The sequence below is a fragment of the Pipistrellus kuhlii genome, unplaced genomic scaffold (assembly GCF_014108245.1).
Source record: "Pipistrellus kuhlii isolate mPipKuh1 unplaced genomic scaffold, mPipKuh1.p scaffold_m20_p_3, whole genome shotgun sequence".
Classification (NCBI taxonomy): Eukaryota; Metazoa; Chordata; class Mammalia; order Chiroptera; family Vespertilionidae; genus Pipistrellus; species Pipistrellus kuhlii.
The window spans coordinates 99,019,191-99,046,359 of NW_023425529.1; the positions used below are offsets into that span (position 1 = coordinate 99,019,191).

The following is a 27,169-nucleotide window of genomic DNA, read 5'->3' on the forward strand; positions in this document are numbered from 1 at the left end:
GTGCTAGCTTCTGATTGGTCTATCTTAATTTCAAAACTGTGATCCCCTAGTCGTCAGGGCAGAGATACGGGCGCCCGAAGTGCCTTCGACGCAGGACCGCTTTCCCGGCGGGGAGGGGTGGGCTGGTCACTGGGTCAGCCCCAGGGCACGTGACATGGGGGCGGGGACGCAGGGAGCTCCCGGAATCCCAGATGGGTGCCGGCTCTGTGCTCCTTTCCGGTTCTCGAACCCCAAGCATCGAGGAAGGGAGACGGAGACAGGGGCCTCTGTGGCTGCAGAGAACCAAGTGGACCTGGGCTTCTCAGCCTCTGACGCCCGCAGAAGCTGAATCTTGTCGCGCTTCCTGTTTCGTCATGGCGAGATTCTGGCTGTGCGCGGCCGCCACTGTCTTTTTCCTTGCGTTTGCGATTTTATATTCGCGCTTTTCTGGCTCTTTGGTGAGTTGAATAGCGAAGAAGTTGATGCTTGTGGTTTGGATAGCACTTTGGGGAGGCGATGCTACCCTCTCCAATGGAGGTGATGCACTAGCTTGTCTCAAACGGTGTGGATGAGAGTGGTTGATTGGAACCCCTTGGTCTTGTCTTGTCTCTTAGTTTCAAAATGTTTGGACAGAGGGTTCCTGTCATAATTTTTCTACTGTGGGATAGTGCAAAGGCGATACCATTCAGTAGACACTACTTCTACGGGCTAGCACTTTGCAAGCCTGCTACTCTCTCCTGATGCTAAACAGTTCTCAGCCACACGATCAGGAAGATAAACAGTGGATGCTATAAAACTGTTGTCAGGGTTTGTTGTTGTTTTTTGTTTGTTTGTTTTTTGGAGGGGATTGTATTTTCGAATCCCATCATGTTTATAAATACATCTGTGTCTTCTGGAGAGAAGTGAAAGGCTTCGTGAGATGAAACTCAAAAGAGAATTGCCCAACTATAGGATAATGTGTGTTCTGAGCACATTTAAAGTAGGCTAGGTTATGAGCGATAGGTTACTTGTAGTAATGCTTTTTAAAATTATGATGGACTTACCGGGATGTAAATCGAGGAGCATCTATATATGATGCATTCTCTTCTTTCCCACCTACCACTACAGCCTCAAAGACTTTACAGATTTGTATTTTGGTCGACTTGGTCTTTAAATGTATAAGACCATTCCTTCCCACACATTTAAGACTTCTGTGGATAGAGGTATCAAGGTACACTTAGAAAGTAAGCTTTTTTTTTCTTTTCTTTTTTTTTGCCAACCTAGACTGTAAATTGAATCTTCGTCTTCTGATTTTATTTAAGGTTTTAAGAGAGTTTATTTTTCACATTTCATGGAGAACTGAGAAAATTCTTTACAGACTGGATGTGGGATGGCCTAAACATTCAGAGTACTTTACTGGAGCAACATTTTGTGTTGCAGTTGACTCCCTGAATGGACTACTTTACATAGCCCAAGTAAGTAAAATTGGGATTTAGAAAGCAAAATACATGAATACAAAGGGAGCAACAGCCTGTTTTACTGTACTGTCATTTATATTTATAAATGTTAATATTATTTGATTAACCTTTTTGTTTCTCTTTGCCAAAATAAACATTACTTCCTTAAAACTGACTTTATCTAAGCAATTATTTTTGTATGCCTTCAGAGAGGGGATAACATCCAAAAAGTACTAGTATTCACAGAGGATGGATATTTCCTACGAGCTTGGAATTACACAGTTGACACACCTCATGGTATGTTTGCAGCCAGTACACTGTATGAACAATCCATTTGGATCACGGATGTAGGAAACGGTATGTGTACTAGCATCTGTTAAATTAGCTTGTTAAAAATCATATCTTTGCCCATGTTCTTTTTTTCTTTTTAATCCCCACTGGAGGATATTTTTCATTGATTTTTTTTTTTTTTTTTTTTAAGAGAGAGAGTAGAAAAGAGAGGGAAAGACAGAGAAATATTGTTGTGAGAGAAACACATTCATTGGTTGCCTCCTGCATGAGCCGACCAGGGCCCAGGTCAGAGAGGAGCCCTTGACTGGGATGGAACCCAGGACTCTTCGATATGCAGGCCATTGCTCTATGCACTGAGCCAAACTGGCTAGGGCACTTTGCCCATGTTCTTGTTTGCATGTTTTAAAATCAGAGTTGCCCAATCTAATCATGAAATCATGTATTATAAAAATATATTGTACTTCAGTAGAATTAAGACATTTAACAAAGAGGCTATCGTTCTTATGATCTTTCCTTTAACTTTATAGGAGCCTTTTTAAAATGTATATTTTATTTTTTCAATTAAAGTTTATTTTTAGTATTGTTTTGTATTGATATCAGCTGTACAGCATAGTGATTGGACAATCATATATGTTAAAAATTGTTCATCCTGATATTTCCAATACCCACCTGGCACTATACATAGTCATCGCAATATTATTGTCTATATTCCCTATGCTGTACTTTACATCCCCATGACTATTCTGTAACTACCAATTTGTATTTCTTAATTCCTTCACTTCTTTAACCCAGTCCTCCAACCCCTGTCCTTTCTAGAAAACACCAGTTCAGTCTCTGTGTCTATCCTTTATTTTGTTCTTTAGATTCCACTTAAAGAGAAATCATATGGTATCTGTCTTCTCTCATTGACTTATTTCACTGTGCATAATACCCTCTATATCCATTCATGCTGTTGCAAATGGTAGGATTTCATTCTTTGTTTAAGGCCTGGTAATATTTCATTAATATATATATATAATATATATATATATACCACAGCTTTTCTTTATTTTCCATATATTTTTATTGATTTCAGAGAGGAACGGAGAGCGTGAGAGAGAGAGAGAAACATCAGTGATAAGAATCATCGATCAGCTGCCTCCTGCACACCCTACACTGGGGATCAAGCCTGCAACCCTGGGCTTGTGCCCTGACCTGCAATCAAAAAGTGACCTCCTGGTCCATTCATCAGTGCTCAGAGAGGAAGGGAGAAAGATAGCCAGAAACATCAATGAGAGAGAAATATCGACCAACTGCCTCTTGCACACCCACTACTGGGGATGTGCCTACAACCAAGGTACATGCCCTTGACCGGAATCGAACCTGGGACCTTTCAGTCCACAAGCTGACGCTCTATCCACTGAGCCAAACCGGTTTTGGCATCTAATGAGTTCTTTTTTTTTTCTTTCTTTTTTTTAAATATTTTTATTGATTTTTTACAGAGAGGAAGGGAGAGGGATAGAGAGCTAGAAACGTCGATGAGAGAGAAACATCGACCAGCTGCCCTTTGCACACCCCCTACTGGGGATGTGCCCACAACCAATGAACATGCCCCTGACCGGAATCGAACCCGGGACCCCTCAGTCCGCAGGCCGATGCTCTACCACTGAGCCAAACCGGTTTCGGCTAATGAGTTCTTTATTGTAGCAATATTATTTGTCATTTCTTCTTGGTTCTTCTTCATTTCCTCTTGGTTCTTACATATATTGTTGAATTTGTCTTCTAGTCTTTTCAGCTTCTTTATGACCATTTCTCTGAATTCTTTCTCTAACATATTGCTTGTTTCCATTTCATTTACTTCCTTTCTTGGTGATTACTCTTCTTTTGTATGCAGGTTGTTTCTTTGTCTCCCATGATCTTTTCTCTCAGGGTGTCGGTTATGTAGCTCTCTCTATACTGCATTGACTTAAAGGCAGAAAATACAAAACAACAGGATACAACGCACAGGGCACCAAACACAAATGTATTCACGATGCTAATAACTCCAAATAAAGATGACCACAGAGAAAAGAGAACTACAGGATAGAAAAGCAAACAAAATGATATTGAGAAAAGGGAAGAGAAAAAAGTGAAGAAAAAAGAAGGGGGGAAATAAATATATATGTATATGGGGAGAAAAGTCCAACAAAACAACAACTAATCCAAAAAATGCAAACAACTAACACCCAGGTGAATTTGAGGAGTTTAGAGCTTTCTCTAGGTGATATATGACCTTTCTGTCCACGGATTGGCTTACCAACTGTGTTTAATTCGCCAGTTCCAAGTGGTGGTGTTTGATTCAGTTCTTCCTTCTATCTGCTCTGTGAGAAGGCACAGGGCCCATCAGCATGTTTAGCACCGCTTTGTCTCCTGTGGACAGGTTTTTGAGGTGCCCATGGTCAGGGAGCCCTGGTATTCATGGGTTCACAGCTGAGGCAGCTGGTCCCTAGGCATTGTGGCTGTAAGGTTCTGGGAGGTATCTGTAAGGTCCTTGAAGGTGACATTGTGGAGTGAACGCAAATAAAGACCACTGTAGTCCAAACCAAATTAAAATTTAGGGAGCCTTTCTTGCCTGCCAGCGGCTGTTCTGCCTTCCAGACAGAGAGGTCAGAGAGCAGCAGTGATCCTTGGTGTAGGACCACTTTTAAGCACATTAACCACATCCTGTTTTTGCAGAACGAGTAACCTAAGACAAACCAGTTTTTCCCAAGTAACATCAAAATCATGCCAATGACCATGTTATTCACATGGGTCATCCTGTTCTTCAGAAAGCTGACAGTGTTCTATCTTGCAAGGCTATTTTGTGAGGTGCAAGGGGAAGGGTCATGAAACTATATTTCCAGGCCTGGCCTGGTGTCAGCACTGACAACTCTTGTCTGGGGCATAGTCCACAGCCTCTCCGGAATGCTCAAAAATTCCCACTCTAACAGTAAGGCTAGGCTTCCAATCACAGCTGGTCTCCCCTTCAAGGTGGCATGGTCTCTGCTGCAGAGCCACCCGCTCCAGGAGAGATTTCAGCAGCAGTAGAGGCTGCTCAGCCAGGGGAGCGCGGTCCACCAGTCCCCAGCAGTCCTGTGAATATAGCTTTTCCTCTGTCACAAATACAGATGCTCCCTGCACGTCCACGCACTCTCCTCTTGTTCTCTCACACACCATCTTGCAGCCTGCCGTCCTATTGGCAGCCATCTTGGATCTTTCATTTTGAGTTTATTCTTATTTATGGTTTAAGTTCATGGTCAAATTTCATTTCTTTTGTATGTATTTGTCCAGTTGTCCCACCACCATTTATAGAAGAGACTGTCTTTACTCCATTGTATTCTCTTGCCTCCTTTGTCAAATATTAATTGAGCATAATGGCTTAGGTCAATTTCTGAGATTTCTGTTTGGTTCTATTGATCTATATACCTGTTCTTATAACATTACCAGGCTATTTTGAGTACAGTGGCTTTGTAGTATGAAAAGATCTGGTCTTGTGATCTCTCCACCTTTTTCTTCTTTCTCAAGATTACACTGGCTATTTGGGAGTCTCTTTTGGTTCCATATTATTGTTCTAGATCTTTGAAGTATGCCATTGATATTTTAATAGGGTTTGCATTGAATATATAGATTTTTTTGGGTAGTATGACCATTTTAATGATGTTGACTCTACCAACCCATGAACACAGTATATTCTTCCACTGGTTTATATCTTACTCTCTTTTTTCACTGTTATGTAGGTTTACAAGTACGGGTCATTTCCCTCCTTTGTTAAGTTTATTCCTAAATATCTTAATATTATTTTGTTGTTGCGGTGGAAAATGGAATTGTTTTTTTAATTCCTCTTTCTGATAACTCATTATTGCTGTTTAAAAATGGCATCAATTTCTGGGTATTATTTTGTATCCTACATTGCCAAATTCATTTATTAAATCTAATAGTTTTTTGGTGGAGTCTTAAAGGATTTTCTGTGTACACTATTATATCATCTGCGAATAATGACAGTTTTACTTCCTCCTTTCAAATCTGAATGCCTTTTGTTTTTTCTTCTAGTCTGATTGCTATGGCTAGTACTTCCTGTACTATATTGAATAATAGTGGTGAAAGCGAACATCCCTGTCTTGTTCCAGTTCTTAGAGGAAATAGTTTTAGTTTATGCCTGTTGATTGTGATGTTGGCTTAGGTTTGTCAGATATGGTCTTTATTATGTTGAGGAATGATCCCTCTATTTCCACTTTACTGAGAGTTTTTATAAAAAAGTGGTGTTGGAATTTATCAAATGCTTTTTCTGATATCAATTAATATGATCAAGTGATTTTTATTTTCCAATTTGTTTATGTGTTTATCATATTTATTGATTTTGGAAGAATGGGCCAGCCCTGCATTCCCAGAATAAATCCCACTTAGTCATGGCATATTGTCTTTTTTAATGTATTGCTAGATCTGATTTGCTAATATTTTGTTGAGGATTTTAGCATCTATGTTCATCTGGAATATTGGCTTCTAATTCTTTTTCTCTGTGGTATCTTTATCTGGTTTAGGCTAATGGTAGCCTGGTAAAAAGAATTTGAAGTGTTTCTTACTCTTGGATATTTTGACGTAGTTTGAGGAGAATATATGTTAGTTCTTTTAATGTTTGGAAAACTCCCTTGTGAGACCATTCATACCGGGCTTTTGTTTGCTGGAGTTTATTTATTTATTACTGCTTTAAATTCATCAGTAGTTATGGGCCTATTCAGGTTTTCTGATCCTTCCTGATTAAGTTTTGGAAGACTGTATTTTTCTTGGTGTTAAGTCCATTTTGTCCATGTTGTCCAGCTAGTTGGAATATAGTTATTCGTAGTATTTTTTTTTTTTTTTTTTTTTTTACAAACCTTTGTATTTCTTTGGGATCAGTTGTTACTTTGCTTCTTTCATTTCTGATTTTATTTGGGTGTTCTCTCTTTGTTTCTTAATGAATCTGGCTAAAGGTTCATCAGTTTTATTTATCTTTTCAAAGAACCAGCACTTTGTTTTGTTGATCTTTTGTAGGTTTTTTTTGTTTTGTTTTGTTTTTTAGTCTGTCATTTCTTTCTGATCTGATCTTTATTATTTCCTTCCTTCTACTTACTCTGGGCTTTTTCTTGTTGGACTCTAATTCATTTAATTGTAGGGTAAAATAGTTTATTAGTCCTAATTTCTTTTTTTTTTTAGTATATTCAATATTTTATTGATTTTTTTAGAGAGGAAGGGAGAGGATGTGCCCGCAACCAAGTTACATGCCCTTGACCGGAATCAAACCTGGGACCTTTCATTCCTCAGGCCGATTCTCTATCCACTGAGCCAAACTGGTTTTGGTCCTTCTTATTTCTTGAGGTAGGCCAGTAGTGCTATGATCTTCCCTCTCAGGACTGCTTTCACTGTGTCCCATAGATTTGGGGTGTTTTGTGCTCATTTTCATTTTATCCCGGTAAGGTTTTTTATTTATTTCTTGATCTCATTGGTAACCATTCATTGTTTAATAACATGCTGTTTAGCCTCCATGTGTTTGAATGTTTCTGAGTGTTCTTATTTTAATTTTTTAATTTTATGCCATTGTGATCTGAGAAGATGCTTGATATGATTTCAATCTTCTAGAACCTGTAGAGACTTTGTTTCTGTCCTAACATGTGGTTTGTCTTTGAAAATGTCTCATATGCCACTAAGAATTCATATTCTATACTTCGTAGTGAGATGTTCTGTAAATGTCAATTAATTCCATATGCTCTAGTGTGTCATTTACAATCACTGTTGGCCAAAACCGGTTTGGCTCAATGGATAGAGCATCAGCTTGGGGACTGAAAGGTCCTGGGTTCGATTCCGGTCAAGGGCATGTACCTTGGTTGCGGGCATATCCCCAGTAGGGGGTGTGCAAGAGGCAGCTGGTCAATGTTTCTCTCTCATCAATGTTTCTAACTATCTCTCTCCCTTCCTCTTCCTCTCTGTACAAAATCAGTTTTATATATATATATATATATATATATATATATATATATATATATATATATATATTTACAATCACTGTTGATTTTTTGTCTAAAAGATCTATCCAGTGATATCAGTGGGGTGTTGAAGTCTTCTGCTATGACTCTGTCATTTGGAATCCCCCAGGAGTTTTTATATATTTGGATGCTCCTATATTAGGTTCATGTATGTTTCCCAGAGTTACATCCTCTTGTTGTATTGATCCCTTTAGTATTGTGATCATTGTCTCTTATTATGGCTTTCATTTTTAAGTTTATTTGGTCAGATATAAGTATTGCTACCACTTTTATTTTTCATTTTCATTTGCCTTGAAAATTTGTTTCCATCCTTCCATTCTATATAAGTCTGTTGTTCTGAGTTGAGTGGCTTTTAGATAGCACATATATGGGTCAGTTTTCTTATCCATTCAGTTACTCTATGCCTTTTTATTGGACCTCTTAAGCCGTTTACATTTAAGATTTTATTGATTAAAGGCCCAGTGCATAAAATTCATGCACAGGGAGGAGGGTTGTGTGTCCCTCGGCCCAGTCTGCACTCTCTCCAATCTAGGACCTCTCAAGTGATGTCTGGCTTTCTGCTTAGGCTCGATCCCAGGCATTCCTCTCACAATCTAGGACTGCTGGTTCCCAACTGCTCAGCTGCCTGCCTGATTTCCACTAACTGCTTCTGCCTGCCAGCCTGATCACCCCCTAACAACTCCTCTGCCAGCCTGATTGATGCCTAACTGCTCCCCTGCTGGCCTGATTGCTCCTAACTGCCCTCCCCCGCTGGCTGGTTACCCCTAACTGCCCTCCCCTGCCAGCCATCTTGTGGTGGCCATCTTGTGTTCACATTGGGGTGGCCATCTTTGACCACACTGGGGTGGCTATCTTGTGTGTTGGAATGATGGTCAATTTGCATATTACCTCTTTATTATATAGGATAGGTACTTATTTGTTTCCATTCTTACTCTTTATGCCTATAGCATACATTTTGATTCAGACTTCTCTGTGTTTTCATGAATTTGAGTGAGCTTTTCCCTTCACCAGGTTAAGGAAATTTTCTGCCATTATTTCTTCAAACAGATTCTATTTTCCTTTCTCAGATTTTGCTCCATTTGGTACCCCTATAATGCCAATGTTATTGCATTTGATATCCCAGAGTTCCCTTAGACTATCCTCCTTTTTAATTTTTTTCCCATTTGCTGCTCTGACTGGTTTCTTTTCTTTTTTCTATCTAGTCTTCTAAATTACTGATTTGGTTGTCAGCTTCTTCTGGTCTACTGTTGAATCCTTCAAGAGTGTTTTTATTTCAGCTATGTCATTCTTCATTTCTAATTGATTTTGATTTAGTTTCCACCTCTGATTTTAAGTTGGTGTAGCTTTCATTAAGACCCTTACAATTCTCATTGTTTCATTTAATTCTCATTAAGTTGCTTGCAGTTCTCACTGAATTATTTGAGCACCCTTATTACAGGCTCCTTGAATTCTTTATCTGATAAGTTACTTACCTCCATTTCATTTTGTTTTTTTCTGGCGATTCCTCCTTTTCTCTCATTTGGAAATTTTTTTTTTTCTCCTCATTTTTGCTGTTCCTTTGTTTTTGTTTCTGCATATTGGTCAAATTGCTATGTCTCCCACACTTCCTTCAGTAGTCTTATATAGTAGGTGTTTTATGGGATCCTATAGTGCATTGTCTTAGATCTGCTGAGCTGGGTACTATCGGAAACCCCCATACTTAACTTATTTGGTTTCTCCTATTGTAGTTGTGTCTTGAAATTTTTTTTTTTTAATATATTTTATTGATTTTTGAGGAAGGGAGTGAGTTAGAGAGCTAGAAACGTCGATGAGAGAGAAACATCGGCCAGCTTCCTCTTGCACACCCCCTACCGGGAATGTGCCCACAACCAAGGTACATGCCCTTGACCAGAATCGAACCCAGGACCTTTCAGTCCGCAGACCCACTATACCACTGAGCCAAACCGATTTCGGTGTGTCTTGAATTTTGTTATCCCTTTCATGGATGGCTATGTAGCTCAACCCCAACTATGTAGTATGAGCTGTTGTGGAGGTGCTGATCAAACAGAACAAAATACAACACAACAAAACATGAAACAAAAGAAAGAAAGCAGAAGCATAAACAAGTCCCTTACAGCACCAACAGAAGAAACTACCAGGGAATTAGGAAAGAAAAAATAGTAAGAATCATAGAAAAAGGGAAAAGAAAAACCACAAGAAGAAAACAAAACAAACCAAAAAAAGCACAACAACAACAAAAAATGCAGGGGAAGTGATATATAGATGCATAGCTGACATAAAAAAAATGATTATAAAGAATTAGGGGAACGCTGCCGGCATAGCTCAGTGGTTGAGCCTGGACTGTTCAATTCCCAGTTGGCACATGCCTGGGTTGCAGGCTCAATTATTCCCCAGTTGGGGGCGTGCAGGAGCCATCCAATCATGAGTGGTTCTCTCCCATAATTGATGTTTTTATCTCTCCCTGTCTCTTTCTTCTCTGAAATCAGTAAAATATTTTTTTAAATGAGTTCGGGTAACAGGGGAAGGTAAATGGTTTAAAATAAATGAGCTCAAGAAGGAAAAAAAAAAAGTTGTAAAGTCAAATAGAAAGGAGATACACCTAAGCAAGAAAGGAAAAAAGATAAGAAATCAATCAAGAGAGAAATAAAAATGAAAGAAAACAAAACTGAGTAGTGGAAAAAAGAAAAAAAAATTATTTGAGTAGGAAAGGGGAAGAAGAAAATCAGATATATGAAACAACATAGACTAGAATAATAAATCAAAAAAGCAGATAAATAAAGAAGACATGTTTAAAGTAGAAAAAAGATGAAAGAGGAAAAAGAAAAATGTTTTGTGTAGCTGGCATGGCTCAATGATTGAACACTGACCTAGAAACCAGGGGGTCATGATTTGATTTCCAATCAGGGCACATGCCCAGGCTGTGGCTCAATCACCAGTGGGTTGTGCAGGAGGCAGCCAATCAATGATTCTCTCTAATCATTGATGTTTCTGTCTCTCACTCTCTCTCTCTGAAATCAATCTATTTTAATAAACATGTAATAAGCTAATTAGACCAGACAGCCGAACGACCTTTGGGATGTCCTTTTAGTTAAAGCCACGGCAGCGGGGGCAGAGGTGGTTAGGGGCGAACAGGCAGGCAGGCAGGCAGGCAGAGGAGGTTAGGGGTGATCAGACAGGCAGAGTGGTTAGGGGCAAGCAGGCAGGCAGGTAGGCAGGTGAGAGGGAGGAGCCAGCAGTCTCAGATTTCGAGAGGGATGTCCAACTGCCAGTTTAGGCATTCCTGCGGGATCAGGCTAACCCAGCAGTTCATCTTCCCCCAAGGGGGTCCCAGATTGCTAGACGGTGCAGGCCGGGTGAAGTACCCTCACCCCCATTCACGAATCTCCTTCACTGGACCTCTAGTAAAAGTATATTTAAAAAGGGGATTTTTAGGAGGGCTGTTTTTCTTTAAATATTAATGTTTATTCCATGTAACTTTATTATATTTAGTTGTTTTTCTAGAAAGGAAATATATTCATATGGCTATAAAAAATAAAAATCTATATTTTTAAAAAGTGGTGAAGTGGCATTTGTTTCACCAGAGTTTAGTCTCCAATGGGAGCTTCCTTTAGATCCTGTTCTTCTCTGCCAATTCTGGGCTTCCTGTGAGGAACTTAGGTGCTAACCACTGTCAGGAACTATCCTCCTTTGGCTTTCAGCAACCTGTTCGAAGCTCCAAGTGACCCATCCACCCACCATTTTTTGTGTCTGTCTCTACTGGCCTTGGCTGCATGCAGGAGGGGCCAATATGCCATTTAATGTAGGTTTGTTAGCATGGGGCCCAGGGCTGGTTCTCCAGATTCTACCATTGCCTGCCTCTGCATCCTAGCTAGCTGTCAATCTTAACCACTCAAAAGTCTTTCTGAAAGGGCTTTAATGTGGGGGAAGTGCTGTTTAGCTTTCTGGGAATTATATGGGTGTGTTTCCCTGTCCCAGAGCTACTCCTTCATGAGTGGCCCAAAATATTTCTCCGCCCTCAGCTAGACAGATACTTGTATGGAGACCAGTGAGTTTGGCTGGACACCTGTATTTTTTTGTGCTCTCCTGTTCAAGGAGAGAGTACCACCTGTCTGGTTCCCAGGATAGTGGAGCAGATGGCACCTCCCCAATCCAGTCACTGCAGCTCCTGAAACTGTTCAAATCCTTAGACTTGGCCTCTATTTTTGTTTCCTCCAAAAGCTCAAAATGCAGAGTCTGGTATGCAGAGCTCCTGAAGGTGGGACAGGCTGTATTACCTAGGGCGGGTTATTTTTTTTCTTTCTCTTCTTGCCCTGTTGCTACTGGGAGTAGCTGGCTCCTCAGGAAAAATGACTGTTTTGTTTTGGGGCCTACAACCAAATACTCCTGGATGCTGCTTTTCCACATCTCTCCACAACGCTTGCCACACCAGCCTCTCCTCCAGTCTCCCTCCCTGCACCAGAGCCTCTGGTGAGTAGTTGTAAATGAAAACTGCTGTGCTCTGTGGGGAATTTTTGGTTTTTTTTGTTTAAAAAAAACAACACAAAAACAATAAAAACGAAACTGCAGCTTTCTGTCTGACTTATTCCCATTTACGGGCTCCAGACTGTACCCTGGCCAGCTGTCCTGCCATCTTTCATGGCTGGATGTTACATGGGCCACTGATCTTGACTCTAGTGCTCTGGGCTGTGGAGCTCAGCCTGGGTTTCAGGCTTATATCTTCTGAGGGAATAGAGATCTCTCCTCACTTGGCCTGCCTTCCTGCTGCCATGCCTCCCCTGTAAGCTGGGTCAGCTCCTCTCAAGACCTTGTCCCTCCTACTCATTCCAGGTGTTCTCTGTTCTTCTTTGATATGTCTCCTCCTCAGCTGAACCTCAGTTGGTAATTCCAGGTGAATGTTCTCCAGTTTAGTTGTATTTCCAGTCTGGCCCTGTGATGGGTTCATTACAGACCTGCCTAGTCAGCCAACACTTTCTTCTCCAGCCTTTGCCATTTTAATATGTGCCCCTTTGGATTCATCTTGTGTTGAACTCTCTGCCCTTCCTGGACTTGCATGTCTTTTTACTTTACCAGATTGGGGAAGTTTTCAGGCATTATTACTTCAAATGGTTCTCAATTTCTTGTTCTCTCTTTTCTTCTCTGGGTATTCCTATAAGGTGAGTGTTGTCATGCTTCATATTGTCCCAAAGGTCCCTTAAACAACTATCCTCATTTTCTTAAATTCCTTGTTTTTATTACTGTTTTCTTTTTATTGGGTGGTTTCTGTTAACTAAACTCCCAAATCACTGACTCAATCTTCTGCTTCAGATACTGTTCTCTTCATTTCTGACCGTGTCTTTTTTTTATATCCTTTTTTATGCTTACTATCTTTTTCATTTTTTATTGATTTTAGAAAGGAGTGGGAGAGAAGAGAGAAACATCGATGAGAGAGAAACTGATTGGTTCCTCCCTTATGCATCCTGCTCTGAGGATGGAACCCACAACCTGGGTATGTGCCCTGACTAGGAATCAGACCTGTTATTATTTGGTGCACCGGACAATGCTCCAACTAATTGAGCCACACTGGCCAGGGCACATTTCCATTTATTTAGTCTTATTGTAAAAATACAGTGTATAATACACATAGCATACAAAATATGTGTTAATTGACTATGTTAGCTTTCAGTAACTTCTAGTCAGTAGTGGGCTATTAGTTGTTAACCTGTTAACCGAGCAGGACGTATAAATACGTCAAACGTAAATAATATCAGGTTCTGGTAGGACATATGAATATGTCCTTGAAATATATGTTGCGCCCTGAAACGGGCGGGACTGTATTTCCAAACAACAAAGGTATTAGTCATCCATACATGTCTTGAGGGAATCAGTATAATTTCTCTATTGAGAGTGGTGGACGTGTTCTGGGTGAGCAGTGACGAGTACGTACTTACACTTACCTACCTATTGTATTTTCGTATTATATATCATTTACTTATATTTTTTATATCTCCAACCTTTATATAATAGAAAAGCATATAAAATTGATCCAATCATCAAGAATTTGTCAGAAAAATTTAAAAGTTTTTATGTATGTGAACGAGAAATATGCGTAGATGAGTCTCTTTTATTATGGAAAGGGAATTTATCTTGGAAACAATATATATCTACAAAAAGAGCTAGATTTGGAATGAAGTTGTTTATTTTGAGTGAAAGCCAATCTGGATACGTACAAAATATAATTTTATACACAGGCAAGGACACAAATTATGGTTCACACTACCCACAAGAAAAACAATCAACAAGAATTGTTTTGGAGTTAACACATGACTTACTGAATAAGGGTATAGGATTTACTTAGATAATTTCTATACGTCAATTCATTTGGCTGAACTCTTGTGTCAAAACAATACAGACATTGTTGGAACAATGAGGGTAAACAGAGTCGGAATCCCAGTGAAATAAAAAAAAAAAAATTACAGAAAAATGAACATATAGTAAGAATCAAAGACAAACTTAGGATTTTAAATGGAAGGATAAAAAAGACGTATTGATGCTCAGTTCTATTCTGATGAAAAGACAATGATTGAAAAGAGAGGAAGAAGGCAAGAAAAACCAAATGTTGTCCTGGATTATAACAAGAATATGGGCGGCGTAGATTTGGGAGATGGAGTTATGGTGGCCTACATGGCTGCCTGTAATAGGGTAAAAAAATTTTATAAAAAAATTTTCCTACCATTAATTGGCATGTGCTGCTTCCATGCATATATTATATACAAAAAAGATAAAGGTCATTTGGATCGATCACACTTTTTGATAGAGTGTGTAGAGAAATTGGTAGATAACAACATAGTGAAAACCCACCTAAAGACATCAACAAGCAGCTCTACATCTTCTAAACCATCACGCTTAGGTGAAAGGCATTTTCCAGAACAAATGAAATGCGATATAAGAAAAACTAAATCCAGGAAATGCCGAGTTTGCTACAAGAAAGGTGTTCGGAAAGAATCTACATACTGGTGTCCGGATTGTAAGGTAGCACTATGTATCAACAATTGTTTTAAAATATATCACACGGAAGTTGAGTTTTGAATTTTTACATCTATATTTCAATTTTTTAAACTCAATATTTCTATTTTATTTGTGTGCTTTTGTTTATTGTTCTATAATTGTTAACTTTTTTATATTTTTATTGTGTATAGAAATAAAAAATATATATTTTTTGTAATCTTTATAATTGTAAAATTTATAATTTTTTATTTCGATGTTTCCATTTTTTTGTTGGTATTCTTTTCTATTTGTTTGTAATTTTGTATTTTCCTTTGTGCTTTATATATAAACGAAAAAATATATATTTCATTTATTTTAATTAAGTATAAAAATAATAATAATAATATAAAATTACGTCCACTGGGCTTGACGTACTGACACGTCCTAGTGAAAGAGTATGCGCCCGTTGTACGTTGTGTAATTAAAAATGGAACTCCCCGGTTAACAGGTTAAGTTTTGGGGGTGTTAAAAGTTATATGTGATTTTCACCTGTGCAGGGGTTGGTGCCTCTAACACACCTTCTCCCACTTCATTGTTCAAAGGTCAACTGTACTTGAAAAACATGTTTGTAAAGTGATTGTATTATGAAATGTCTTTATTTGCATTTCTGCTTTTTTAGGACCCTTTGGCCATACTATTAAAAAATATAATTCCTTTGGTGATCTTGTTCAAGTCTTGGGTACCCCAGGCAAAAAAGGCACTGGTTTGAATCCCCTGCAGTTTGATAACCCTGCAGAATTATATGTAGAGGACACAGGAGATATATACATTGTGGATGGAGATGGAGGATTGAATAACAGATTGATCAAGTTGTCCCAAGGTACATGGCTTAATTTTAATGATATTTTATAAGAACATTATTTAACAAGTTGAATTTAATTTGTTTTATACTTGGTATAATGTTAACTACTGAATCTGAATTTGTAAAGGGTTCAAATGTATTACCAGGAAAAAATCAGAACATGTGTGGGATGGCCAATAATGAATGATTCTGATAATAGAATTGCTTATTCTTCACCAAAAGAATAAGCAAATGAACTGGAGATAGTATGAGAACTTAGAGTGGACTGAAGAAATAAATGGTTATTCTGTTCAGTTAAGGATTGATAGTTCAGAAACCTGGCATTCCAGGGGATATCATGCAACTAGATTGATCAGCAAGTGTTTTGTGTATGTTTGTTTTTAATCCTCACCTGAGGATATTTTTTCATTGCTTTTAGGTAGAGGGGAAGGGGTTGAGGGGAGATAGAGAGACCCAGAGAGAGAGAGAAATGTCGATGTGAGAAAGAGACAATGATTGTTTGCCTCCAGCATGCATCCTGACCAGGGCTGTGAATGAACCGGCCATCCAGGTATGTGCCTCTAACTGGGAATCCATCTGTGTCCCTTCATGAGCTACCTGACACTCTAACCATCAAGCCACACTGGCCCAGGCAATCAGCAAGTGTTTTATTGAATTTCCTGCTCTGCATCCTCAGTAGTATCGATATGTTAGGTGCAGGTTTATTACAAATAAAACAGTTCAATGTTACTCTGTGGTATTGATTGTTAATCATATTAATAAAATTATAAAAAAGAGAAATTACTATTGACTAGAGAATTAGGTTAAGAATTCAAGAAGGAAACAGTTCTTGCACTAAGCTGGTTTCAGTGGGAGAATAAGATCAGGATAGAAGGAGCATTCACAAGCCTTTATTACACAGTCTTCATGTGATGATAGATCTTCTTTAGGAAAGGATCTTAAGGTGCATTTTATAAAGAGTCGAAAATAAGATTTTGTATGTCTTTGAGAGCTTATGATGGGATAATTTAGGGCAAAAAACAACAAGTAGCTGACATCCTGGCATTATAGCTAGAGTTTACTGAGGGAACTTACATAGGAGGCACATCCCAAGGAGGCAGCAAGAAGATATGCATATCCACCAAGCTGCATAGTAGGTGCTAAAGAATTATATAGAAAAGGCCAGAATGAATAGGGTTACCAAGAGGAAAAGACCTTACAAGCTTGCCATGGTCAGGGCAACCGCCTGATCCATGAACCAGCATGCCTTTGAGCATAGGAAAAGGGTAGATCAGAGAGTTTCTCGGGGGGGGGGGATTTATGAAAGACAATCTGGGCCAGATCTAGCTCATGGTCTGGCAGTGTCATGGAACAGTCTCTCCTCTAATGATTTGAAGCTTTGAAGCTATAAAGAGTCTTTGTGGCCCTGGCTGGGTGGCTCGGTTGGTTACACCATTATCCTGATATCCCAAGGTTGAGGGTTTGATCTCCAGGCAGGGTACATATAAGAAGCAACCAATGAACACATAAATAAGTGGAACTACAAATTGATGTTTCTCTCTTCCTCTATTCCTCTCTCTTTCTCCATTTCTCTGTCTCTCTACTTCAATAAATAAAATTTTAAAAGAAAAAGAGTCATTGCTGTTTTTTAGTAGAAAAGTGATGCTATAGAAGCAAAGGTTTTACAAGATATTATTGAATATATCAGGATATATTTGAGGTAAGTTTTGTAATGTGGAAGCTATGGAGTTATTTATCATTTAGTAACTGAATTTGGTTGATGATAGTTAAAAGAAGGTGAGGTGGAGCTAAAGTAGGAATCTGAAAATTTCTATGAAAGAAACAAATTTAGGAGATGGATTGAATATGGCTGCATTAGCTTCTTGTGGATGCTGCAATAAATCACTAAAATTGGGTGGCTTAAACAATTTTATTTTTTAAATATATTTTATTGATTTTTTTTTTACAGAGAGGAAGGGATAGGAATAGAGAGCCAAAAACATTGATGACAGAGAAACATCGATCAGCTGCCTCCTGCACACTCCCAACTGGGGATGTTCCCGCAACCAAGGTACATGCCCTTGACTGGAATCGAACCTGGGAATCTTGAGTCCACAGGCCGACGCTCTATCCACTGAGCCAAACCAGTCAGGGCCAGAAATTTATTTGCTCATGGTTTGGAATCCAGAGTCTGAAATCTATAGGGCTGGTCATCCTCCCTTTAAAGGCACCAGAGGAGAATCCTTCCTTGCCTCTTCCAGCCTCTAGTGGTTCCAAACACTTTTTTGACTTGTGACAGCATTGCTCAGTCTCTGCATCTGTCTTTACATGACCTTCTTCACTGTGTGTCTCTATCTCAACTCTCCCTCTCCTCTCATGGCTTGAAGATGCAACCTAACTCCAGAATCATTATGTCTCATAATTCTTAACTATTTCTGCCAAGACCCTATTTCCAATAAGGTCACATTCATAAGTACTAGACATTTGGACTTGGTCATATGTTTTCAGGGGGCCACAATGTAACCAACTACAGGGTAGTAAATGAGATAGACTATAGAAACATAATGTGAATATTTGAGCTCAGAGAAATGGTAAAACCAAAGAACAGGTTAGTTGGCAAGCAGAACCAGTTTAAGGAAGAGATTGACATGAACCCTAAATGTTTGAGTGATGACCATTAAAAAACTAAATTAATTGCTTGAAACAGAAAAAATTTGTTTTTGTAAAGCATAAGAAATAGGCAAGTCCTACATAATAAAATCATAATATGCAAATCAACTGGACAGAGGAACGGCTAGTCGCTATGATACCCACTGACCACCAGGGGGCAGACACTCAATACAGGAGCTGCCCCTTGGTGGTCACTCCACTCCCACAGGGGAGTGTCACTGAGCCAGAAGCAGGGCTCACCGCTGGTGAAAGCAGGAGCCCGTGGCGTGAGCCTCTCCCACCTCCACTGCAAGCGGATGGTAAGGAGCGAGGGGTCCTGGACTGCAAGTGGGATATCTGACTCCCCCTTGGGGATGTTGGGCCTAAGCCAGTAGGCGGACATCCCCCAAGGGATCCCAGACTGGAGAAGATGTAGGACAGGCTGAGAGGTACCTTTCCTGACGCCCAGTGCACAAATCTTGTGCATTGACCTCTAGTGGGTATATAAACAGAAAGGAAGGAATCTATACTAATAAAAGGGTAATATGCTAATTAGACCAGACATCTTCTAGACAAAGCCATGACAGTGGGGGCCAAGGCAGAGGCAGTTAGGAGTGATCAAAATGGCAAGGGAGCAGTTAGCAGGCAACCAAGCTGACTGGGGGGCAGTTACGGGGCAATGAGGCAGGCAAGTAGTTCAGAGCCAGCAGTCCCAGATTGAGAAACGGCAGTCGGACATCCCCCAAGGGGTCCAGGATTAAAGAGGGTGCAGGCTGGGCTGAGGAATGACCCCTCCCCCCTATGAATGAATTTCATGCACCTGGCCTCTAGTGGGGTTATAATTGAAAAGTGTGTCTGCATCCTATGACATAAAATATAACATGCAAATGCATAAGGTATTTTCTATGTTACGTTGCCCTGACCATATATGTTTATCATTTATAGATTTCATGATGCTTTGGCTGCATGGAGAAAATGGGACAGGTCCTGCTAAGTTCAACATACCTCACAGTGTTACAGTTGATTCATCTGGTCGGGTAAAAATACAGTGTCATTGTATCTGGAAATGTGTCTTTGGATGTGTTTGTATGTTTGTGTGTGTCTAAGTGTACATAAGGATCTTAGTGCACCTGTTCATGTCTGGACATCTGGATATGTATGTATATTTTGGATGTGGATATGGATGTATGTAGTATACTATGTCTTGACAATATTTCTGAGACTGGGTATATCCAACGTATTGTCTTATAAATATTTGAGTCCTATAAAGAAAGTATTGTCCAAATATTAGAAATGAGCAAAATAAATCTTATATTCACTTAAAGGGTAGAGGAATACATAATGGAACAGAATATAAAGAATGTTACCTGATTTAAAAAAAAAAATGGAATTGCTCTCCTACTAGGAAAACTAGGAGTATTTAAATTTTAATTCTAGAATTAAACAAAGTTATTCCTAGAATGTATTGGTCAAAAGACAGATAGAACCAGCAACAGGCTGAAGCAGCGCAGGAGCCCGCGGAGAACAAAGGGGTGCCACAGGCCAACCTGCTGAGCTCCCAGGACAAGGAGGAAGAAACCAAAGAAGTTCTCAATGTGAAGAAATCAAGTGAGAGCAAAAGATAGTAAAATTACTTAAGAAAGAATACAAAGAAGATCTTGAAAAATCAAAAACTAAGTCAGAACTCAACTCACCAGCCAACATTGCAACATAAATGCGTTTAAAAAAAAAAAAAAAAAAAAAAAAAGACAGAATGTTGGAACAGTGGCGGCCAGGCCTAGAGTGGCCAGGCACAAGGCAGTGGCAGCCGGGCCCGGAGCAGCAATGGCTAGGCCCCAGAGCAGCAGCAACCAGAACCAGAGCATCAACAGCCAGCACTGGAGCAGCCAGACCTGGGGCAGTGGCAGCCAGGCCTGAGGTGGAGGCGGCCAAGCCCAGGGTGGCTAGTCCAGGAACACCCAGACCCGGAATGGCCAGGCCCGGAGAAGCCGGGTTGGGAGCAGCCAGGCCCAGAACAGCAGTAGCCAAGCCCGGAGCATCCAGGCCGGGAGCGGCCAGGCTCGGAGCGGCTGGGCCCAGGGCAGCAGGACCCAGAGCAGCAGGGTCGGGTGCGGCCAGGCCCGGAGCAGCAGCTGCCAGGCTGGGAGCGGCCAGGCCCGGAGCAGCTGGGTTGGGTGCGGCCAGGCCCGGAGTAGCGGCTGCCAGGCTGGGAGCGGCCAGGCCTGGAGCAGCAGCTGCCAGGCTGGGAGCGGCCGGGCCCGGAGCAGCCGGGTCCGGTGCGGCCAGGCCCAGAGCAGCTGGTTGTGGAACGAACCAGAGCAACAGAGGCCAGGCCTGGAGCAGCCAGGCCCGAAACAGCTCTCTCCTCGCCTGCCCCTGCCCCACGGCTGCCTCTCAGACATGGCTGGAAACTTTTGCGGGAACTTGAGGGTCTGCTGAATCAAGTGATGAAGGCTTAGATCTGGATGTGTTGAGTTAGTATAGCGCTGGGGTGTTCATCTGTGAGTGCCTTGGGTGGGGCCTGGATGAGGCTGGTTGACCTATTTGGAAATGTCTTTTGTGTGAAGTGTATCTTTGGGCATGTGGAGGTATTATTGATATGAGAAAATGCTAACTAAGTAACTGATTTACTATCAATATCTGAAAAGGGATTTACTATCGGGGAAAGGGAGGGAGGAAGAGACTGAACATAAACTGTGCACCTATGGATGAGGACAATGGGGGATGGGGAGGGGGCGGAGGGTGGGGTGGGAACCTGGTGGAGGGGGGAAGAAATGAGGAACCTTTGTAATAATATGAACAATAAAGATTGATTTAAAAAAAAAAGACAGATAGAAGAGGTTAATCTTGGAAGCCACCTAGCCAAATTTTTATTTTTACTAGCTGTACTCTGTCTAAGAAACAGAGAGCTTTAACCAGCAAATTGTAATTTATTTCCTTTTTTCACCCTTATCAACTATCACTCTTAAGCTTTTGCACACCTTTAAACATGTATATTCTTTGGAGTGAAAGAATATGCATGTTTAAATGCATATCCTTTCTATAATCAAACCCTAACCCAAAACGTTATCATTAGTTTCTTCTTCTGGTTTCCTGTAGTAGATGGTACTTCCCCAATATAGTAACTACTAGAGGCCCAGTGCATGAAATTCGTGCATGGGGATTGAGGGTGGTGTCCCTCAGCCCAGCCTACACCCTCTCCAATCTGGACCCCTCAAGGGATGTCCAACTGCCAATTTAGGAATTGGACCTAATCCAGCAGTTGGACATCCCTCTCACAATCTGGGACTGCTGCCAAAGTTGGTTGCCCCCAACTGCCCTCCCCTGCAGGTTTGGCCCCCCCCAACTGTCCTGCCCTGCAGGCCTGCTCACCCCCAACTGCCCTCCTCTGCTGGCCTGGTCATCCCTAACTGCCCTTCCCTGCAGGCCTTGTCACCCCTAACTGCCCTCCCCTACAGGCCTGGTCCCCCCCAACTGCCCTCTCTCCCCTGCTGTTCTGGTCCCTCCCACTTGCCCTCTTCTGCATTCCTGGTTGTCCCCAACTGCCCTCCCCTGCTGGCCTGGTTGCCCCGAATTGCCCTGCTGGCCTGGTTTTCCCTAATTGCCCTTCCCTGCTGGTCCATCTTCTCTAACTGCCCTCTCCTGCAGGCCTGGTTGCCCCTAACTGCCCTCCCTTGCTGTCCTAATCGCCCACGACTAGCCTCCCCTCCCGGCCATCTTGTGGCCATCTTTGACCACATCTAGTGTGAGGGCATGAGGGTCAATTTGCATATTATCTCTTTATTATATAGGATAGTAGAATGATTTAATTGTTTCCCCTAATAGAATGTAGGCTATATGAGGGTACATATGAATTTTTTTTGTTTTATATATTAGTGTCTAGTACATAGTAGTTATCTTACACCTATTTGTTAAATGACTAACTGTCTTGGTACACAATGGATGCATCAGACTATCTTTGCTTCGTGCCATTAGAAATTTAATCCATGTCCACTTATTTTTTACTCAGCAAGCAGCCTTCTGGATTATGATTTGGTTTCCTATTTGACAAAGTAATGTTTTGATCATAAAAATTTTCAAGTATTTTCTATCATAGATAGCAAGATAACTGAACTTGGTATGTTATTTGGGAACTAGAAAGTTAGAACTAACTTGTCCTCATGGAATAAGAACAACATCAAATTTCTGAGCATGCAAGACAAAAGCCCAGGTAAATTCACCATAGTGAGAAATGTTATTTTGAGAGGATTTGGAGAATAAAAGAGTTATTTTGCATATTTACTCCCAATGATAGGGACTAAACTGTATTTCTTCCTTGGTCATTAACCTAAGAATGTAATCCCAAAATCAATTACCTTATTTAGGGATCAACAACCTTCCTCAAGTGATGCAGTGATTCTTTTTTCTGATTAAAGATGAATTCAGTGACAACCAAAACTTAATACACCTTGATAAAGATATAATCAGGGTTATCGTGAAAAAATAGTCCCTGAATCCACAAAGCCTGGAAATCCGAAGATCCTGAAGTAGAGAGGTAGAGGTCAGTTGGGTTGGACCACCCTTCCAGTCCATTCTTTATAGCTCTACAACCCTAGCCAAGTGTTATTAAAAATGGTTTCACTGTACATATGCCATGGGTTGCATACATCACATAGAATACTTGAAATGTAATTTGAATGTACCTTCTTATAACAAGTTTCTTTAACAACAGGTTTACTTTAGGTTTGGAGTCTAGAGCAAACCTAAAATAAACCTGTTGTTGGTCTACTGTCATTCTTTGTAATTAAAATCTCACAAGCTTCTTCTTTAAATGATTCAGCATTTTGGACATAACTTGGTAAATAACAGGTAAAGTTTTAATGATAGTGCAGAATGACCGAATACCTGGCTTTCCTGTAGGCTGAGCTCCCGAAGAACAAAGATACTTTCTTTGTTTTATTGTCTGGCCCAGGAACCAACAAGTTGGCAGTACTTGGTGACAGTGAATGCTAGTAAGAAAAATGAATGAATGCTGTTTCTTCAGTATCTTCAAATCATCTGCATTATATTGGAGTACATTAATTTTTTAATTATTCAAATATTTAGTATAGCTCATATAGCATTATAGGGCTTTGGTTTAAGATATATGGCCATAAGTGGTTTTCTCACTTATATAAGATCACTTCAACATATTTAACCTTTCTGAACTTTAATTTCCTATCTGAAATTGGGGTTTTTGCTTGTTTTCTTCTTTTAATTTTTAAAAACTAACATCATTTTTTATTTTATTTTAATCCATGCTTAAGGATGTTTGTTTGTTTTTAATTGATTTTAGAGAGAGAGAAAGGGGGAAGGGAGGGAGGGAGGGGGAGAGAGAGAGAGAGAGAGAGAGAGAGAGAGAGAGAGAGAGAGAGACACATCATTCAGTTGCCTCCCGTACTCACCCACACTGGGGATTGAACCCACAACCTTTCTGTGTAGGGGATGGCACATCCACCACCTGGACCCCCTGGCCAGAGCATGTTTTACTACTATATATATATATATATATATATATATATATATATATATATATATATACTTTTTACAGAGGGGAAGAGAGAGGGATAGAGAGTTAGAAACATCGATGAGAGAGAAACATCCATAAGCTGCTTTTTGCACACTCCCTACTGGGGATGTGCCCACGACCAAGGTACATGCCCTTGATCGGAATCGAACCTGGGACCCTTCAGTCCGCAGGCAGATGCTCTATTCACTGAGCCAAACCAGTTTCGGCTGAAATTGGGTTTTAATAACCTTATTTGGAGATTTCTAAATACTGAATTAAATAATGTATGTGTGATTAATAAAAGTAAATATTTTCTCTCCATTCCTCTTTTTTCTTTCTTTTCATTATGATGTAGATATTTTCTAGCAAAAAAAATTTTTTTTTTTTTTTGGTTTCTCAGGTATGGGTTGCTGACCGAGGAAATAAAAGAATTCAAGTATTTGATAAAGACACTGGAGTGTGGTTAGGAGCATGGAATAATTGTTTTACAGAAGAGGGGCCTTCTTCAGTCAGGTAATTGTTCCCTTTTATTTTAAAACTCTGGCCTGGTGCACAAAATTTGTGCGCAGGGAAGTGGGGAGCCTGTTCCCCAGCCCGGCCTGCACCCTCTCGCAATCCGGGACTGCTGACTGCTGGCTCCTAACCGCTCACCTGCATACCTGCCTGATTGCCCCTAGCCACTCTGCCTCCTGGCCTACTTGCCCCAACTGCAAACCCCCACACCACCAGCCTGCTCACCCCCAACTGCCCCCCTACCAGCCTGCTCACCTCAACTGCCCCCCTACCTTCAGCCTGATCACCCCCAATCAACCCCCACTGATGGCCTGCTCTCCCCCAACTGCCCACCCCCCACAACTGTGATCACCCACAACTGCTGTCCCATCCTGGCCTGATCACCCACAACTGCCCTCCCCGCTTGGCCCCTAACCGCCTCTACATCAGCCCTGCCACCATGGCTTTGTCCAGAAGAATGCCCTGGAAGGTCTTCCAGTCTAATTAGCATATTACCCTTTCTTAGTATAGAGAGAGGGCTAGTGCACAGATGGGGGCTGGCTGGTTTGCCCTAAAGGGTGTCCCGGATCAGGGTAGGAGTTCCCTTGGGGGGTGGGGCAGACTGGGCAAGGGGCCTGTAGTGGTTTGCAGGCCGGCCACATCCCCATTGGTATGGGAATTCCCACTGGGGATGCCAGCTTGACCAAGGGGCTGGGGCAGTTTGCAGGCCAGCCACTCCCCCAGCGGTTAGGAGCCAGCTGGAGGGGTATGGCCAGCCTGGGTGAGGAGCTGAGGGCTGTTTGCAGGCTGGCTACACCCCCCAGCAGGGACCCTCAACCCAATCGTGGCATGGCCAGCCTGAGTGACTGGTTGAGGGTCTTTTGCAGATCCCTTCCTAGGCAGCCAGACTGGATGACCCAAGCCTCCAGTGCACTCAGGTCGGCTCTATGGCAACCACCCACAGGCCCCTCTTTTTGGCGGCCTGCCCAGGCAAGTGGGAAGTTTGGCTTCCTCCATTGCCGGGGTCAACCCAAGCTTCCCAACTGCCCTGGCTGCCTCCATGGCTGCCACCATCTTTGTCCTGCATATTCCTTCCTGATTGGCTTTGGATGTTGCAGAGTAATGGTTAATTACCATATTGCTCTTTTATTAGATAGGATGTTTGTTTATTTGCTTTATGTTAGGTTCTCTGAAAAACTACCGTGTTTCCCTGAACATAAGACATCCTCCAAAAATAAGACCTAGCACATGGAAAGATAAGACATCCCCTGAAAATAAGACCTAGCGCAACTTTGGGAGAAAAAATTAATATAAGACACTGTCTTATTTTCAGGGAAACAGATTAGCTGAACGTTTAAAATATTTATTGTTAGTTTTAAGCAGGGAAAAGGGGCAAAGGAATCTAGTACACGGAAAACATATAATCATATTTTAAATTCTAGGTAGTTCTATTCCCAGTGCACTGTGTGACCCAAATATATGCTTGACCTCTTCTAGAAATTTTCCTTAAAATGCATTTGGTCAATTTTTAAACAGAATGAAAGTGAAAACCTTGATTCTGTAGCCTAACATAGATTCTTTATTCCTTTCATTTTGTGTAGAACTATGATCATGTTATTTTTTTTTTTTAATTAAGTTTTGGCTATGTCTACCTTCACAAATCTCTTGTACCCACATTAATAGAATTAGGTCAATTTAAAATTATCTTTTAAAGAAACCATTTAACACTCAATCTGGTCTTCTCTGTAAGTCCTTCTGATTCTTGTTTTCAGTGACTTTCCCATGCCACGGGTCCCTGCTCTTAAATCCTTAAGAAAGTACAGGCCCTTCCCTAATCACTCTATCTCTTGACCCTTCTTAAAGTTTTATCATGGCCTCTATAATTACTTGTCATTCTATTTTTGCTCTATTTGTTTTATTTTTTATTCTCCCACTAGAATAAAAGGCAAGAGAGTAGAAATTTGGGTTTCTTGCTCACAGCTATATTCCTGGCACCTAAAATACTACAAGCATGCCAGGAATTCAATAATTATAAAATAAATGAATCAATCAATTTAGTAAGCAGTTTATTATATATATTTATATATGAAATATTGTGCTTTTTTGCTCTCTTTTTGTTGTGTATATGTTTGTGTGTGTGTGTTACATTTAAAAAATATATTGGGAGCAGGTAAAAACTAATCCAGCATATTATGAATTTACAAAATATGCTGCAAATAATTTATCAACCAGAGAGATAAAATAATTTGGGGAAAATAAAAGCCCTCAACAAGTAGGTACCTGCTGTTGTTTAGCTCTGATGGGGATAAAAATGTTGAGAAAATAAACATTTATGATAATTTTACATTAATTTATTATGTCAAATGTGTTCTCTTTAGATTTACGCCTGATGGGAAGTATTTGATTATAGCCCAGCTGAATCTTAGCAGGCTCTTATTTGTGGCAGCACCCCCAGTGGGAAGCATTGGCTACTGTTCTGTGATAAGCTCAATCCAACTAGCAGATCAAGTTTTACCTCATCTTTTAGACATCAGTGAAAAGACTGGAGCAATATATGTAGCAGAAATTGGAGCAAAACAAGTACAAAAATATGTCCCTTTGAAAAGCTAATTTCCCATCATTCCATTTATAATGCGTCTTTCCCTGGAGATCTTTCAAATGAAGTTTTAGATTCTCAATCTGACTGTCAAGTAATATTCAAGCACAATAATTCATGTTTTTATTTTTATCCAATCTAGTATCAGAAAATTTGTTTTTATAAAGTCATTAAGAATTTTATGTTGTGTTACCATTATTGTTACTTAATTTTATCTTATAAATGCATACAATATTTTAATGAAACAAAAGTAACTCTAAAAAACATGGGGTCAAAAGAGGGACTAAGGTGAAAACCTAGTTATTTGTCCTAATAAACTAATAATCCTTGGGAGATGGGGGAGAAACAAAAATAAAAAATGGGTTTTAGGATAAAAATTCA

General features: G+C 40.5%; 1 protein-coding gene across 7 annotated transcripts; it reads left to right on the forward strand.

Moving 5' to 3' along the window:
• Positions 1-164: 164 nt before the first annotated feature.
• NHLRC3 (NHL repeat containing 3) lies at positions 165-27,003 on the forward strand. Of its 7 annotated transcripts, none has more exons than XM_045588595.1 (7): positions 166-437; positions 1,281-1,433; positions 1,625-1,712; positions 15,363-15,563; positions 19,119-19,210; positions 24,056-24,213; positions 26,571-27,003. In XM_045588595.1, exons 1-7 carry the CDS (start codon positions 192-194, stop codon positions 26,800-26,802), a joined length of 1,170 nt encoding a protein of 389 aa, XP_045444551.1. In that variant the 5' UTR covers positions 166-191; the 3' UTR covers positions 26,803-27,003. The 7 variants fall into 7 exon arrangements, with proteins under 7 accessions (XP_045444554.1, XP_045444551.1, XP_045444553.1 ...); XM_045588593.1 differs by having other exon boundaries at positions 168-437; positions 1,625-1,772; XM_036455552.2 differs by having other exon boundaries at positions 174-437; positions 1,625-1,772; positions 24,101-24,213.
• Positions 27,004-27,169: the final 166 nt, after the last annotated feature.

Excerpts from the sequence above, each read along its gene's own strand:
- NHLRC3 (XM_045588593.1), top strand. The coding sequence starts at position 192 with ATGGGTGCCGGCTCTGTGCTCCTTTCCGGTTCTCGAACCCCAAGCATC. Across the intron at positions 15,564-19,118 it reads ATTGATCAAGTTGTCCCAAG|ATTTCATGATGCTTTGGCTG; the intron begins GTACATGGCTTA and ends TATCATTTATAG. Across the intron at positions 19,211-24,055 it reads CAGTTGATTCATCTGGTCGG|ATATTTTCTAGCAAAAAAAA; the intron begins GTAAAAATACAG and ends ATTATGATGTAG.